Source organism: Camelina sativa, chromosome 14 (genome assembly GCF_000633955.1).
Source record: "Camelina sativa cultivar DH55 chromosome 14, Cs, whole genome shotgun sequence".
In the NCBI taxonomy this organism is placed as follows: Eukaryota; Viridiplantae; Streptophyta; class Magnoliopsida; order Brassicales; family Brassicaceae; genus Camelina; species Camelina sativa.
The window spans coordinates 11119059-11132557 of record NC_025698.1 but is presented as its reverse complement, the minus strand read 5'-3'; the positions used below and the strand labels follow the sequence as shown (position 1 = coordinate 11132557).

Genomic DNA, 13499 nt, shown 5'->3' with positions numbered 1-13499 from the left:
TATTTCCTAAGATACAATGGGCATTAATTGGATGTAAATAAGTATGATATAGATTAAAAACTGGCCCAAAATATTCAGCAATCTTAAGGAGGATCCAGATAATTGAATCGGTTATAATTTTAGTTAAAAATTCGACCCGAAGTTGGCAAAAAGTGATGGCACCCTATTGTACTCCAAAAATGTATTCCGAGTTCTATATGTGGATATACTTGTTTGGTTACGAATATCTTAAGACAATTTTTAATATATATTCGTTTATAAAAATTCAAATCACAATATATGCTGAAAAAAATCTAAAATTTTATTAACTTTATGTATTGAATAGTAATTAAAATAATTAAATATAAAATTTATAAAATGAAAGGAGAATTATATTTTAATCTAACATATTTATTTAAATTAGATATGTATATTTTAGGAAATTAATATTATCAAATAAGGAAATGATTGTGTTTGGTTGTAAGGATTGTACTATTGTAGAGAATTTAGTTGAGACTTGCTTGTATATAAAGATAAGATATGATGACACAAAAATGTACTTCAAAAATGTTAGGATAGATATGAAATGTTTGTTTGTTTCTTTTTTCTTTAATGTAATTTAATCAGTTTGGGTTTGATCAAATTAAATGAAAACAAAGATGGAGAAAAAGCTAACAGTGACTGGGGAAATAATTCGAAAGATGCATGAGAAAACAAGCCCATTGGAAAATTGTAAGCTGTGTTCTTGGGAAAGTACTTGATCGAGAGACAAGAAAAGAGAAGCTTGTGAGGTTACATGGACTCTTCTGGACGTATGGTCATGGCTTCTCCTCTCATTTTTTTTTGTTTTTAAATGTTTTCATAAAACAGAAAAACAGATTATCTTTAAACGTCTACATCAAATCAAAACTCTGAATAAATGTCATTCGTGAGAAACATCGACATGTTAAAAATGATGAAAAGGTAATAAACACAGAGGACGATCGAACAAATTTCAGATGATTAGATAATAATTAACCAATACAATATTTAGTTAATTAGTTGTTAATTAGGTACACTGATTCAAAGACGAGACAAGATTACTATAGCTTAAATTTAGTTTATTTCAAGTGCATCCAACAAGATTCTTGTATTATCATGAAAATTTTGTCCTGAGGTTTTATGTTCACATTTGATTTATATTTTCGGCAAATTGGTTCAGATTTAAAGATCCCAAGTGTCCGACCAAATTTGATTACATAACGCAGCCTAGTCACATCTATCTAATTCTTTAAATTTTGTTTTCATATTATAGTTGGACTATAACTATTACATATTCCCGGAGTGATTAGATCAGAATAATCAAAAGATGCCATCTAATTTAAATTACATAACTTTTGTTTTTGATGACGAAAAAAACAAAAAATTTAAATTACGTAACTAGTGCCATCATTTTCTTCCATGCCAAATGGATATCTCGATTTAAATATTTCTTAACATCACGAAACAAATTTGTTAAACCTGACATAAAGTGATACCCCACCGGCCAATATAATTCTTCTTCTGGTTGTGTATTTTCTGATAAACATTTTTAAAAAGATTTCAAGTTTGATCGGATACTAAGCCATATATTACATTACATATAGATATAGTATACATTTATTTTTATTATAAAAATATAGATATACGTTATTTTGTTTCAATTTAAATCGAACTTGAGTGTAACCTGACGACCCAAGCCTGCAAACAGATTATTTGGTCTTGTGGACCGGTCTACTACTATCCCACGTGCGAACTTGTCTCTGTATGTATACATGTCTCTATACCTCTCTATGGATCTCTAAATAGTAATTAGTAACCATAAACTCAAGCTGATTAGTGTATCTGATTCCATGGAAATGCATAGATATTCTATGGTAATTTCTCGAACAGTAGAATTTTAAACCCAAAATTGGTACAAAATGTAAATGCAAAATTTTTATTTTCGTCAAATGAAGATCAAATAATTTTCTATGGTGATTAAGCATAGAATGTTTGAAAATTTTATATTGTTCAAATGAACCTTTCCGTTTTTTTTTTCCTCTTTTCCTTTTATCATATAGCTAGCCACTATCACCAAAAATTTTAATTCAAAAGGAATTTAGTAGAATTGCACGTCTTGATTCTTTTTGGAGAAATCGTTACTCCGCAACATGACATATATTAACACTAACGAACTGATGTTTTTTTTTAATTGATGTTGTGCCATATTTAAAGGCGTCACTATTAGGAAAAAACTGGAAAATATTTGAACTGGTTATGATGACCAGCAGCACCAGTTTACTTGCACTCGCATGCACGTCAATAAAAATCACTTCCCACTATATCAGCTTTTACCATTTCTTAATAAATTATTTATTTTTATTTTATTGTGAATGAAGGAGTTAAATCTACTAATTGGTTTAGAAAATAGTTCCACAAAATAACATTTTAGTAATATAATTACAATATAATCAAATTTAGTGTTTTTTTTTTTGACAGCAATCAAATTTAGCTTTTTATAAATACAATTCAAACCTTTTTTTTTAACGTCTAACTTAAGTATGAAGAAGTTATTTCCATATTGGGATTATTACAATTGTACTCTTTGGGAGCTTTAATTTTGGGTCAACTGTTCTGAGCTTCTAAAAAATATATAACAATTAGCCTTATAGCTTTAATTACAAAGCTTCTCTGAAGAGTCCCCCAATAAATAAACACACCACTTTGTTTGATCTTCATATTTCCTCTTTCACTCTCCTATCTTTTTTTGTTTTTTGTTAAAGATTCACTCTCCTATTCTTCCTCCATGCCGGTGAGTTTTTGAGAGTTTAATATTTTGTCGAATGAATTTTAAAAGAATCTTCATATAATTAATACCAAGGTTAGTTTCCTTTAGTGGGCTTAACCCTTTTTGCCTTTATTTCCCCCTCGAGACAAAAAGGAGAGCGACAAACACTTCCTGTCTAAATTTTGTTTTCTCTCCTTCTCTCTTTCTCTCTCGATTTCTCAAATCCCTTTTTTTTTTTGACGGTCTCAAATCAGTTTTTTTTTTCTTCATATTTTGAATATATCTTTTCATCAGTCTCCGGCTTAAAAATGCCCTTAGCGGCTATGGTATACCCGCAAGGTCCATTCGGATACCTCTCCAACTGTAAAGATTTTATGTTCCACGACTTGTACTCTCAAGAAGAATTAGTAGCTCAAGATACGAAGCACAACATTGATAAGTCATGTCACGAACAGAGCTTTGTGGAACACGGTAAAGACGAAGATCGTCAATGGCGAGACTATCATCAACACCCTTTATTAATCCCTTCATTGGTAGAAGAGCTTGGTCTTCCCGCCAATGATGTGGAGCATCATCCTCCTCTGCAGCAGCGGAGGAAGAGGAGGAGAACAAGAAACAGCAAGAACAAGGAAGAGATCGAGAACCAGAGAATGACTCATATCGCCGTCGAGAGAAATCGTCGGAAACAGATGAACGAGTACCTCGCCGTGCTCCGTTCTCTAATGCCATCGTCGTACGCTCAAAGGGTAATTTACTAATTCAGTCTTTAATTCCTCATGTGCATACTATATATATATCATTTAGTCAGGATCTTTTTCTTAAGTAATTGATATTTCAAATGTTTGTGTCTTTGTTTTACTTCATTGGCCTAGAGTCCTATAGTACACAGTTTTGCGTGTTTCAGGCTTCTTTAAACTTAATAAACTAAAACTCATTCTTTAGATATACTAACAAAACGGAATACCATGAGGATGATTAAGAATATATTGATGTTTTTATACAATTCATCAACAAGAATCAACCGTAAACTTATATGCAAGAGGTGATGCGTTTATCTATTACATACTAAACTTATCTGCTACATATTTAAAATATTTTTAATATAAATAATTCTGTGATACCAAAAACTAGAATCAATATGATTGAGAATATTGGGATGTTTTAATACAATTTCTTAATTAACTTGTATGCAACTAGTGTGATACGTGTGTATACGTACATATCCAATAATTTTTTCAATCTTTTATAAACTACACACATATGTATCTGATTTGAACGGGTTTTTGGTGGTAAAGGGAGATCAGGCGTCGATAGTAGGGGGAGCTATAAACTACGTGAAAGAGCTAGAGCATATCTTACAATCTATGGGGCCTAAGAGAACCACGACCACCTCCACGACCCATGATGTAGAAGGAGCCAAGACTAGCACTAGCTCGTTGGCGGGTCCCTTCTCAGATTTCTTCAGCTTCCCTCAATTCTCTACAAAGTTATCAGAAGTACCGAGAAGCTCATCTTCATCGGCGGAGATAGAGGTGACGGTGGCTGAGAGCCACGCGAACATCAAGATATTGGCGAAGAAGAAACCAAGGCAGCTTATCAAACTCGTAACTTCTTTACAAAGCTTAAGGCTCACTCTTCTTCATCTCAATGTCACCACTCACCAGAACTCCATTCTCTACTCCATCAGCGTCAAGGTACGTACATTTTCAACTTCTCATCATTACTTTGTTTGCTTTTGGGGTAATCATGAGATTAAAGTGATTAATGACTGTGTGGTGCATATGGTTTCACTTTGTTGATTTAATTTTTTGTCTCTTATTGTTGGGGGAAAAAAATTGGATTAGTACTAGTTGTGGTTGTGTCTGGGCTTTAAAAAGGTTGCGAATAAAAATTAAAATCATTCTCTTTGTTTTTGCTTACTTCGTTTGGGTACTTAGGGCATGGGGCCTCAATAGTTGTGGGTCAAACTCGTAATCATCATTTTATTTTAGACACAAAAATTGCGTATCTTAATGGTACCTGTAAGATTCAGGGGACCAACCTAAAAAAAAACAAAATATCAAGATGCGTGTATCTATCGTATACGTGGTGTTGTATACTACTGTGGATATATGCTTGGTGGTCGTAGAATTGTCGATGAAATATGTACGGACAACGAAGTGAGGCCACCACTTGTTCAGGAGATATTCATAAGCCCAATTTTAAGCAAATTGGTATTTTGTAATGAAATTATTTTTGTCCCAGTCTCAACCTTTTTTTAGGAATCTTTATATAGCTATATTTCATAAGAAGAAATGGTTGGTTCAGGTTGAAGAAGGAAGCCAACTGACTACCGTGGACGACATTGCAACAGCTTTAAATCAAACAATAAGGAGGATTCAAGAAGAGTCATAAGTCAGCAAATAGATTAATTAGTTTTTATGTTTTTTTATAAAAATAATTAAAATAAATTTTCTAATTTGTGTATTTTTTTTTCGTCACTGTTTCTCTTTATGTAAGTTGCATTTTTGTCGCCGTAATGAATCAACTGTTATAGATATCTGGAAAAAACAATAAGGTTGGATGAAAAAAGGGTTAAGTCGGTAAGTAGGTGACATTGGGCGCTAATAGCTGTATTCTACGCCAAATGTACTTCACAATGTTCTTTGCTCTTTAGGGTTGTGTGTGTAATGATCTATATATATCGAAAGTATAATGATTAATTTATGGATCTATTTCCAAAAGGAATTCGTCTTTTTCTAGAACTTTTAAAGTTTGTGGGTTCCTTTAACCCTTTAATCACTAAAATTATTTGAATGAGAACAAATTATATTTATCTAGAAATTAGAAACCCGAAAAAAAAAGTTATGTGTTGTTTGGTTTGTTTTTTTTGACAACATTTAAGTTATTTGTGTTGATATATATAGGTTGCATCTTTATAGAAAAAAACATTTAGCCGACCATAACACACATGTATAACTAACTATTCGTGGAAAAATCAAAACCATATTCACCTCGAGATATGAACCATATATATGATGGACATTGGACAACTTAGAAACCCACTAAAACCCTCCAAAACTCAAACTAATATCTTCAATACACATAGTTTTGTATAGTTCAAAGTTTAAACCTTAGATTTAAAGTGGATAATCATCCTCATTAAACAACCAGTTCGCTTTATCTAACATGTAATTATCCAACATAAACGACATAGCTAAGCTAAGAATATGATACCAAAAAAATTCAAAGAAAATATCAAAAGTTAAGTTTCTTAGATAATCTCCATCGAGGTTTCTTAACATAAATTTCTTAGAGTAAAAAAAGAAAAATTATTAATAAAAAATTGTTTGAGTTTCTTAAATATAGTTTAAAGTTTTTTTTTTTAACCTCATATTAATTAATTAAAATAAAACTCCTCGATTGGTTGCCCAAACTGGAGGAAAATTGTTTACAAAAAACGATTCTGAAACTAACACTTTAGAAGAACGAGCTAAGCAATCAGCCTTCACATTTGATGTCCTTGGGATCTTGATAAGGGTGAAAGGAGGCAATGAGGCACTAAGCACCTGAAACTCCTCCAGAAGCGTTGAGAAAACCGGCCACTCTTCCGGAGCTTGCACCATCGCTAATAACTCTGCAGAATCCGTCTCGAATCTCCGGCAATCAATCTCCCTGGAACGGATACACTCCATCGCCCATAATAATGCTTCTAACTCTGAATGAAGTGGGGATGCACTGCAACGTTAACATTTGACACCCGTTACCAAAGTCTGATTCTCACCATCACCACACCACCATCCTAACCCTGAATGTGGTTCTGTGGCTTTCCACGAGCCATCAACCTGACAATGAATTAACAACTCCGACGTAATCAAAGAATCCGTCAAAACGGTGTCAACCCTTGCAGTGAATTGGGATTCCTTCCATCACAATTATTCACGTAAAGCCTGATTAATGATATCTATTGGTTTAAAGTTTCTTAAGTAAGAGGTTTGAAATTTTGGAGAGAGTTATTACAATATTTAAGAAACTCATCAAATTAAATAATAATATTTGCATGATTTTTATTTGTAAGAAACTTATATTAAAATCCATGGATGGAGATGCTTATAGAGTTAAAAATAAAACTAAAAGAAAAGGAAATTAATTTGATCCTTCCAAAAAAAACTAATTATTAATCAAAATTGAAAAATAGTTACAATAGGACTTTCACGAACAATCATGTCTTCCGTTTGTATTATATAGAGTAAAAATAAATATAATTTCTACATAATATGTATATCATGTAAAACAAAAGGGTAAAAAAAAAAGAGAAAAAAAAAATACGTAATCTTTTGTGAAGTTACAATTGGAACGCAAAATCAGCGGTACGTGGGATTCATGGTAGAAGAGAGATGATGATCATTGTCTTATCATGAAGACCCATCAAAAGAAATGAAGACTCAATAGATCAAGATAAAAAGGAAAAGAAAGAAGAAAGCATATTATTAGAAGAAGAAAAAATAAAGGTAGAAAAGTAAAGCCTATAATGAATTTTGTTTTTGACCTAGCCTATAGATATAATTCAAACATCTTATGTGTGAAAAGCTTTTCACTATTTCTGAATAAGAAAACACCTCAAATATAGCTGACTGTTCTCTTCAGCAGCTTTTTATGTTTTGAGCTTAGATTCACACTATCTTGCAGCTTTCTCTTCATCTTTTTGTTAAAAGGTATTTAGATTTCTTTTGTTTATTGTATTTCTAGCTGCATTCATCCACTATCTCTTAAAACACAAAATGGGCATGGAAAAAGTCCATAAAATCATAATATGGACAAATTTTCAGATGTCGAAATTATTTAAATTTGAGAAATTCAACTCTAGCTGATTGCATAATTTGCATTAGTTAGTCTTTTTAGGAAAAGTAATGGTGGAAAGGAATTTCGAAATATATTACAAATGATAATAAAAACTTGGGAAGAAAAATAATAGGAAGTTAATTGGAAATCAACATATACATACATATATGGTTTCTTTGATATCTTCTCAACGGCTTGCACCATGATTCGCTTAAATGGGTCTAATATCTTGGCCTTTTAGGACGTGAATTATTGTTCCAAATTAGTTGGTTAGTGTATGGAACTACGCATTAAGCATTTCATCACTCTTTCCATTGTATATAGGGATTCTTGTATATATAACTTGATACAAGTTTGTTACCTTGTTGGATTCCCAGGTTGGGTTGCACCAGCTGTAATGCTGTATCATGTCTTTGATTATGTTCAAAAACACCTAAAATTTCTGTTTTTATAGTCCAGTCATGTCGAATTGTTTATCATATTTTCATTTATAACGGTAAAATTACCCCTAAAATATAGTATCGACAATTGCTTTTTAGTTAGAAAACATATTTATGAATATGGATCCATCCATAATATATATATACACATCATCAGTTGTGGTGTCTCGATCATATGTTTTCTCAAGACTACTTACCACATATAGACCTTTTGATTACCTTAGATTGTAGGTTGAGTAAGCCTGAAGCATGTCTCTTCATTCCTTATCGATGAATCATGCATTTGTTAGTTTAATCAAATAAAATTTTGTTGACAAAAAAAGAGTTATACAAGTCATAAAAGACCATAGTCTAGCTAATAATGATTGGGCCATTATACATAGATATAGATATCTAATTCGCTTGGCTTATTGTTTGGAACGGAAGTTCCACCTGCTTTTTGATGTAGTCCATACATATAATCATTGTGAAGCTGTGACGCTATCCCATGAGTTCTCCCTTATGATGTACCAATTTTTTCTATTTTTTTTCTTTTCCTATTAAACCGAACGTAAAAACTACTGTATAAACTAAGAACTATTGTTAAAGACAAAAAATAAGAATTATCTTAAGAGGTTAATTACTTAATTTGAAGGAATTATGATTTTTTTTAGTCTATAAACAAGCTATAAATTTTTGAAAAATGCCTTCCTATGTCTCTGATGCCATTTCCGATTTCTTTTAAATTCCCCAAGTTTAAAGTTAAAATTAATTAGAATATCAACTAACCTGATATATCATATACTTCATGTACGTAGATTTTTTATTTGGGCGTTGGTGTAAGTGTGTGTAAAATTGTGGTCGATAAAAAAGTTTTATGAAATAAAATATTAAAAAGCGTTTTTTCGAGAATATCCGGAAGTCCAAACCTTAATCATGAGTTTAATCCCTTTATAAGTCGACTAAATTAACTCCAACTAAACACACACCCTACCAAACATGTATAAGTCCCAAGAAATTGTCATAAAATAGTATTCTCTTATATTTATAAACAAAGGGTAGAAAACAATATGAGCACACTTCTTGGTTGCCTTGCCCTCCTAGGCCTGTTCTTTTATATGGTGGCACCTGCCTCATCCGCCACTCTTACCGTGAATTGGTCCCTTGGCACTGACTATACTCCTCTCACCACCGGAAAGAGCTTCGCTGTCGGCGATACCATCGGTGATTCATCATCTCTTAACTCTCTCGAGAATTATAAATACTATATATGACTCTCTTTTTTTTGGACAAAAATATGTCTCATATATAATTACCTCTTCTATGCACACATATATTTATTTATTTGCGACAAAATGAAACGCCAAGAAAAAAAATACCCTAATTCAGCCTAATATTAATGACATGATAAAATGATTTTGATGAGATTATATTTTGCATAAAATGATGATTGACATTATTGTTTGCATAGAATGATAATGTGAAACGAAAAATCTTACAAAACGATAGCATTAATATTGTTACACAATGGTTTCACTCAGTGTTTACCTACGGTGCGGGTCACACTGTGGATGAAGTGAGCGAGAATGACTACAAGAGTTGCACTTTAGGGAACTCCATTACATCTGACAGCAGTGGAACCACGACCATATCTCTCACGACCACTGGTCCTCGCTACTTCATCTGTGGAATCCCCGGCCATTGCACGGGCGGTATGAAGCTAGCAATCACCGTGGCATCGACCACGTCAAACGGTGTAGGCGGTGGCACCACCACACCAACCTCTTTCACCGGAGGTGGTGGTTACAACCCCACTACTACTCAGGCTATTCCTTGTGCAGGTTGGGCCGTGTCCTGCCCATTAGGGGCTTTGGTTGCAACTTGGGCCGTTGTTTTTTATGCTTTGGCTTTGCCTTAATTAGTTGAAAGTGAAACTCTGTTGTATGTGTACGTGTATGTTAGTTATCTTTCAAACAAACAAAAACAATACTAAAATTTGAACCGAGCAAAATAAACGATTGACATGTGTCTGTATGAGGAGAGTAATAGAGTATGACACGCGTTGTACTATGAGAGTATGAGGAGAGTAATAGAGTATGATACGCGTAAAGCATCACATCTACCGTCTGGTACCAAATTAGTCGGATCCCACAAGATCTCTCGCACATCTAAGCCGTCCATTTTAATGAAACATTATAACCACTCCAGATCTCTCCTCGAACCGACGTAACAACACACTAATATTTTTTGTTTTTACCAAATAGATGTGTGGTGATCAATTGACGGAGATTTCGAGTGGGATATAATATATTGATTTTTTATTTCGAGTGGAGTAATATACACTATATAAGTTTTGATCAGAGTTCAAATCCGATTTGAGGATTTCAACCATGAGTTTATTTTGGCAAACGTATACATGTTAAACTGTATTAAAAAAAAAAACTCAATTCTTTGAATACCGAACTTATTTGGAATTCGATTCATTACAAATTTTGTTTTTGTTTTTTTAACGTTATCAAGTTAATAACAAGCACACTGTACTGTGTGTCTATCTACTTATATGATTGGTCTGAGAACATAACCATTATGTACTTTTTGTCGATATTATATTTTGATAACCACTTTGGTCGACATTTTGTAAGAGTGACCTAACATTTTCATTTTCTTTCCATTTAATTGTCTTTTTTTCCATAACTACGTCGAATGAATATTTTATATATGAAAATAAAATAACATAAATATGAACCGGCGTGGCCACTTATTATTTTTGTTTTGGCTTTTATGAAAAAAATAAGTAAAGAAATATCTCGGAAACACCAAATAAAGATCATAACCAGCGAGGCAAGCACCTATAAATGAACACTACAAACTCACACGAAACGGCAAGAAGGAAAGAAAAAGAAAAACAAATCAGGTCACCACAACTTCAACAATGGCAAACGTTTTCCTCATCAGTAGCAGAAACAGAAGATCAATGAGAACAACAGACTCAAAACCTAAGAATCATACGGTGAAGCAGAGATCAGATTCATCTTCAGACTACGTTTACTCATGCAAGAAACATCCGAAGCACAGACAATCTCGTGGAATCTGTTCCCTTTGTCTCCACGAGAGTCTCTCCAAGTTGTCTAGCGATTTCCATGACTATAGTTCAAGCATGAGCGCATCTTCTTTGGCTAAGACGGTGTCTTCTTGCTCCTCTGCTTCTTCAGACTCAGAATCAGATTATTCTTCGACGGTTATCTCTTCTTATTACTCTTCTGTCTCTTCTTGTCGATCTCCTTTGCAAAATAGATATAGTGAGATCGTTGTTAATAAGAAGAAGAAGAAGAAGCCTGTCAAGAAACAAAGCTTCCTCTCTAGATTATTTCTGTAATTATTTACCACATTTTTGGTTTAATATATTAATTTTGTTCTTCTCTGTTTCTTCACCCTTAAAAATACAGAGTGAAAAATCTTGACAAATAGAATACAGAGTAAAAAAATAATCACTTTCTTATAAAAAAAACCTACAAGATTATCTAAGTTATAATTATTTAAAAAAGTTTATTTACATACTAGAAAGATTTTTTAAAAAATATTCTAAAGGATATACGAAGAAGTTGATTTAAATCTCTTGAATTTCACCGGAGAATGAGATTTATTTACGGTGTGTTTTCGTAATTTGATATGAATAAAATGTGAGACCTAAGAAAAGAACAAAAAAACAGAGAATGCAGACGAAGGCTGTGATTGGTTAGCTAGCACATGACATTACACATCTGGCAGATACAATTAATGTACGGTTAGAGGACAAAGACGTGTCGTGCTTCATTCATTCAGGTTTGGTATTACAGCTGGTCTAATTTTAATAAGTAGCTTACCATAATATTTACATAAATGCAATTAAATTACTTGAAACGGTACTAATTCCATTCATATAATCCGCACAAGCGGAACCATGTAACTTTTTTTCATATTTGTAGTATCCAAGAAACCTAATAAAGTATTTGTAATTTACTTGGAACTTGGAACGCTTGATCACAATTCACTAATCTTACCTTAAAACCTACTTGTTACGTTGACCATGGGATGCTATTAATAATAACTACTGTTTTAATGTTTTAAAACAAGAGATTTGATTCATGCATTGTGGTGGCTAAATGTTAAAAGACCGAGTTAGTGGGTTGTACACAGATCACATACAACTGAAGTGGCCAGTTCATGTCTCTGAGCAAGTGATCTGATGACTCAGCCACACTTTCCACGAACGTACATTCTCTCTTTCTGTGACTGTTTGTTCTTACCCACGTGACGTGTTATATGATTCTTCTAGTTTTCTCCGTAGTCCGTACCATGTCGATACAAAATGGACCTTATTGGCTATTTTGTAAGTTATGTAACGCATGTTTTGTTTAGTTGATATTTCTTGCACATCGTCAATTTTTTAAACATGACATTGTTCATGAGATTTTACCTAGTTGATGATTTTATTATATGTTATTGTTATCATTATCGATTTCTTAACATATAATATACCGATATTATCAATAATACTATATGATTTCATATATGTCTGGCACAACGGTCGAAGACCATATTGTTTTTGAACATTTACATTGGATTCGAATGACATGGAAGAATAAACTACACGAGGTTATTCAACTTTTGTCAATCCTAGCGAATATCTAATTTATTTTGAAAACAAGTTAATTAAAAAAAAACACGAACCCATAGATATTGGGAACATCCCGGAATATATGGGTAGATCTCCCATCGTGGGAGTATGAATGTGGTCTTATGTGACCCAAAATATCTCCGGGAAAATATGAAAACCCACCGGAGACCTTTTATCCCATATGAAAATAATGAACTTGTTCACAGATATTCAAGAAGAATGAGTGAACAAAATTATTTTCCTAGCATCTTCTTCCATCATGCATGTTCATCTTTATTTCTCTAATTCCTATAATGCTTGCTATTTATACCCAATTCAATTTTCAGCTGATTTATAGCTTGCCTTAAGAGAGAATTAGATATCATTCGAATTTCATTCCAATTGCTGACATAATAAACACAGCACTCCGTTTCAAAAAATAAATATTAAATTGCGGAATCACTTTTCAAAAACAAAAAAACGTAAAGTAATTTTTGATTAATGTTTGATGGTGAAAGGATAATAAAATCATGTTTAAACACATGAAAAGTTAAAAAGTGGTATATGAGTCATCACTTAGTATACAAATATTTGTATGAGGAAAAATTTCATAAAAATACTCTAAATTATTTGTTATAGATAATATAGTTGGTATATCTTTATGGAATTTTCTCTTTGTATTATATCATTATATATTTATATATAATTCTATAAAACATAAATCCAGTGTGTAGTCTAAAAATAAAATAATTGAGTATACAGACAGATTAATCCGTTGAAATTGCAATCGTCACTATTTTAAACTTTCGAATACATGTTATTTGATTTCGTTCAAAAAAAAAAAAAAAAAAAAAAA

The 13499-nt window shown here is 32.5% G+C and overlaps 3 protein-coding genes across 4 annotated transcripts; all 3 read left to right on the top strand.

Annotated features, from left to right (window-relative positions):
- LOC104740953 (transcription factor bHLH94-like) lies at positions 2685-5304 on the top strand. Of its 2 annotated transcripts, XM_010461702.2 has the most exons (3): positions 2687-3513; positions 4063-4461; positions 5075-5304. In XM_010461702.2, the coding sequence occupies exons 1-3, from the start codon at positions 3076-3078 to the stop codon at positions 5159-5161; spliced, it is 924 nt and encodes a 307-aa protein (XP_010460004.1). In that variant the 5' UTR covers positions 2687-3075; the 3' UTR covers positions 5162-5304. The 2 variants fall into 2 exon arrangements, with proteins under 2 accessions (XP_019091544.1, XP_010460004.1); XM_019235999.1 differs by lacking the exon at positions 5075-5304 and having other exon boundaries at positions 2685-3513; positions 4063-4811.
- Positions 9002-10018, top strand: LOC104740952 (blue copper protein-like). The gene is made up of 2 exons (XM_010461701.2): positions 9002-9231; positions 9549-10018. The coding sequence occupies exons 1-2, from the start codon at positions 9078-9080 to the stop codon at positions 9923-9925; spliced, it is 531 nt and encodes a 176-aa protein (XP_010460003.1). The 5' UTR covers positions 9002-9077; the 3' UTR covers positions 9926-10018.
- LOC104740951 lies at positions 10854-11429 on the top strand. The gene has a single exon (XM_010461700.2). The coding sequence runs from the start codon at positions 10940-10942 to the stop codon at positions 11381-11383; it is 444 nt and encodes a 147-aa protein (XP_010460002.1). The 5' UTR covers positions 10854-10939; the 3' UTR covers positions 11384-11429.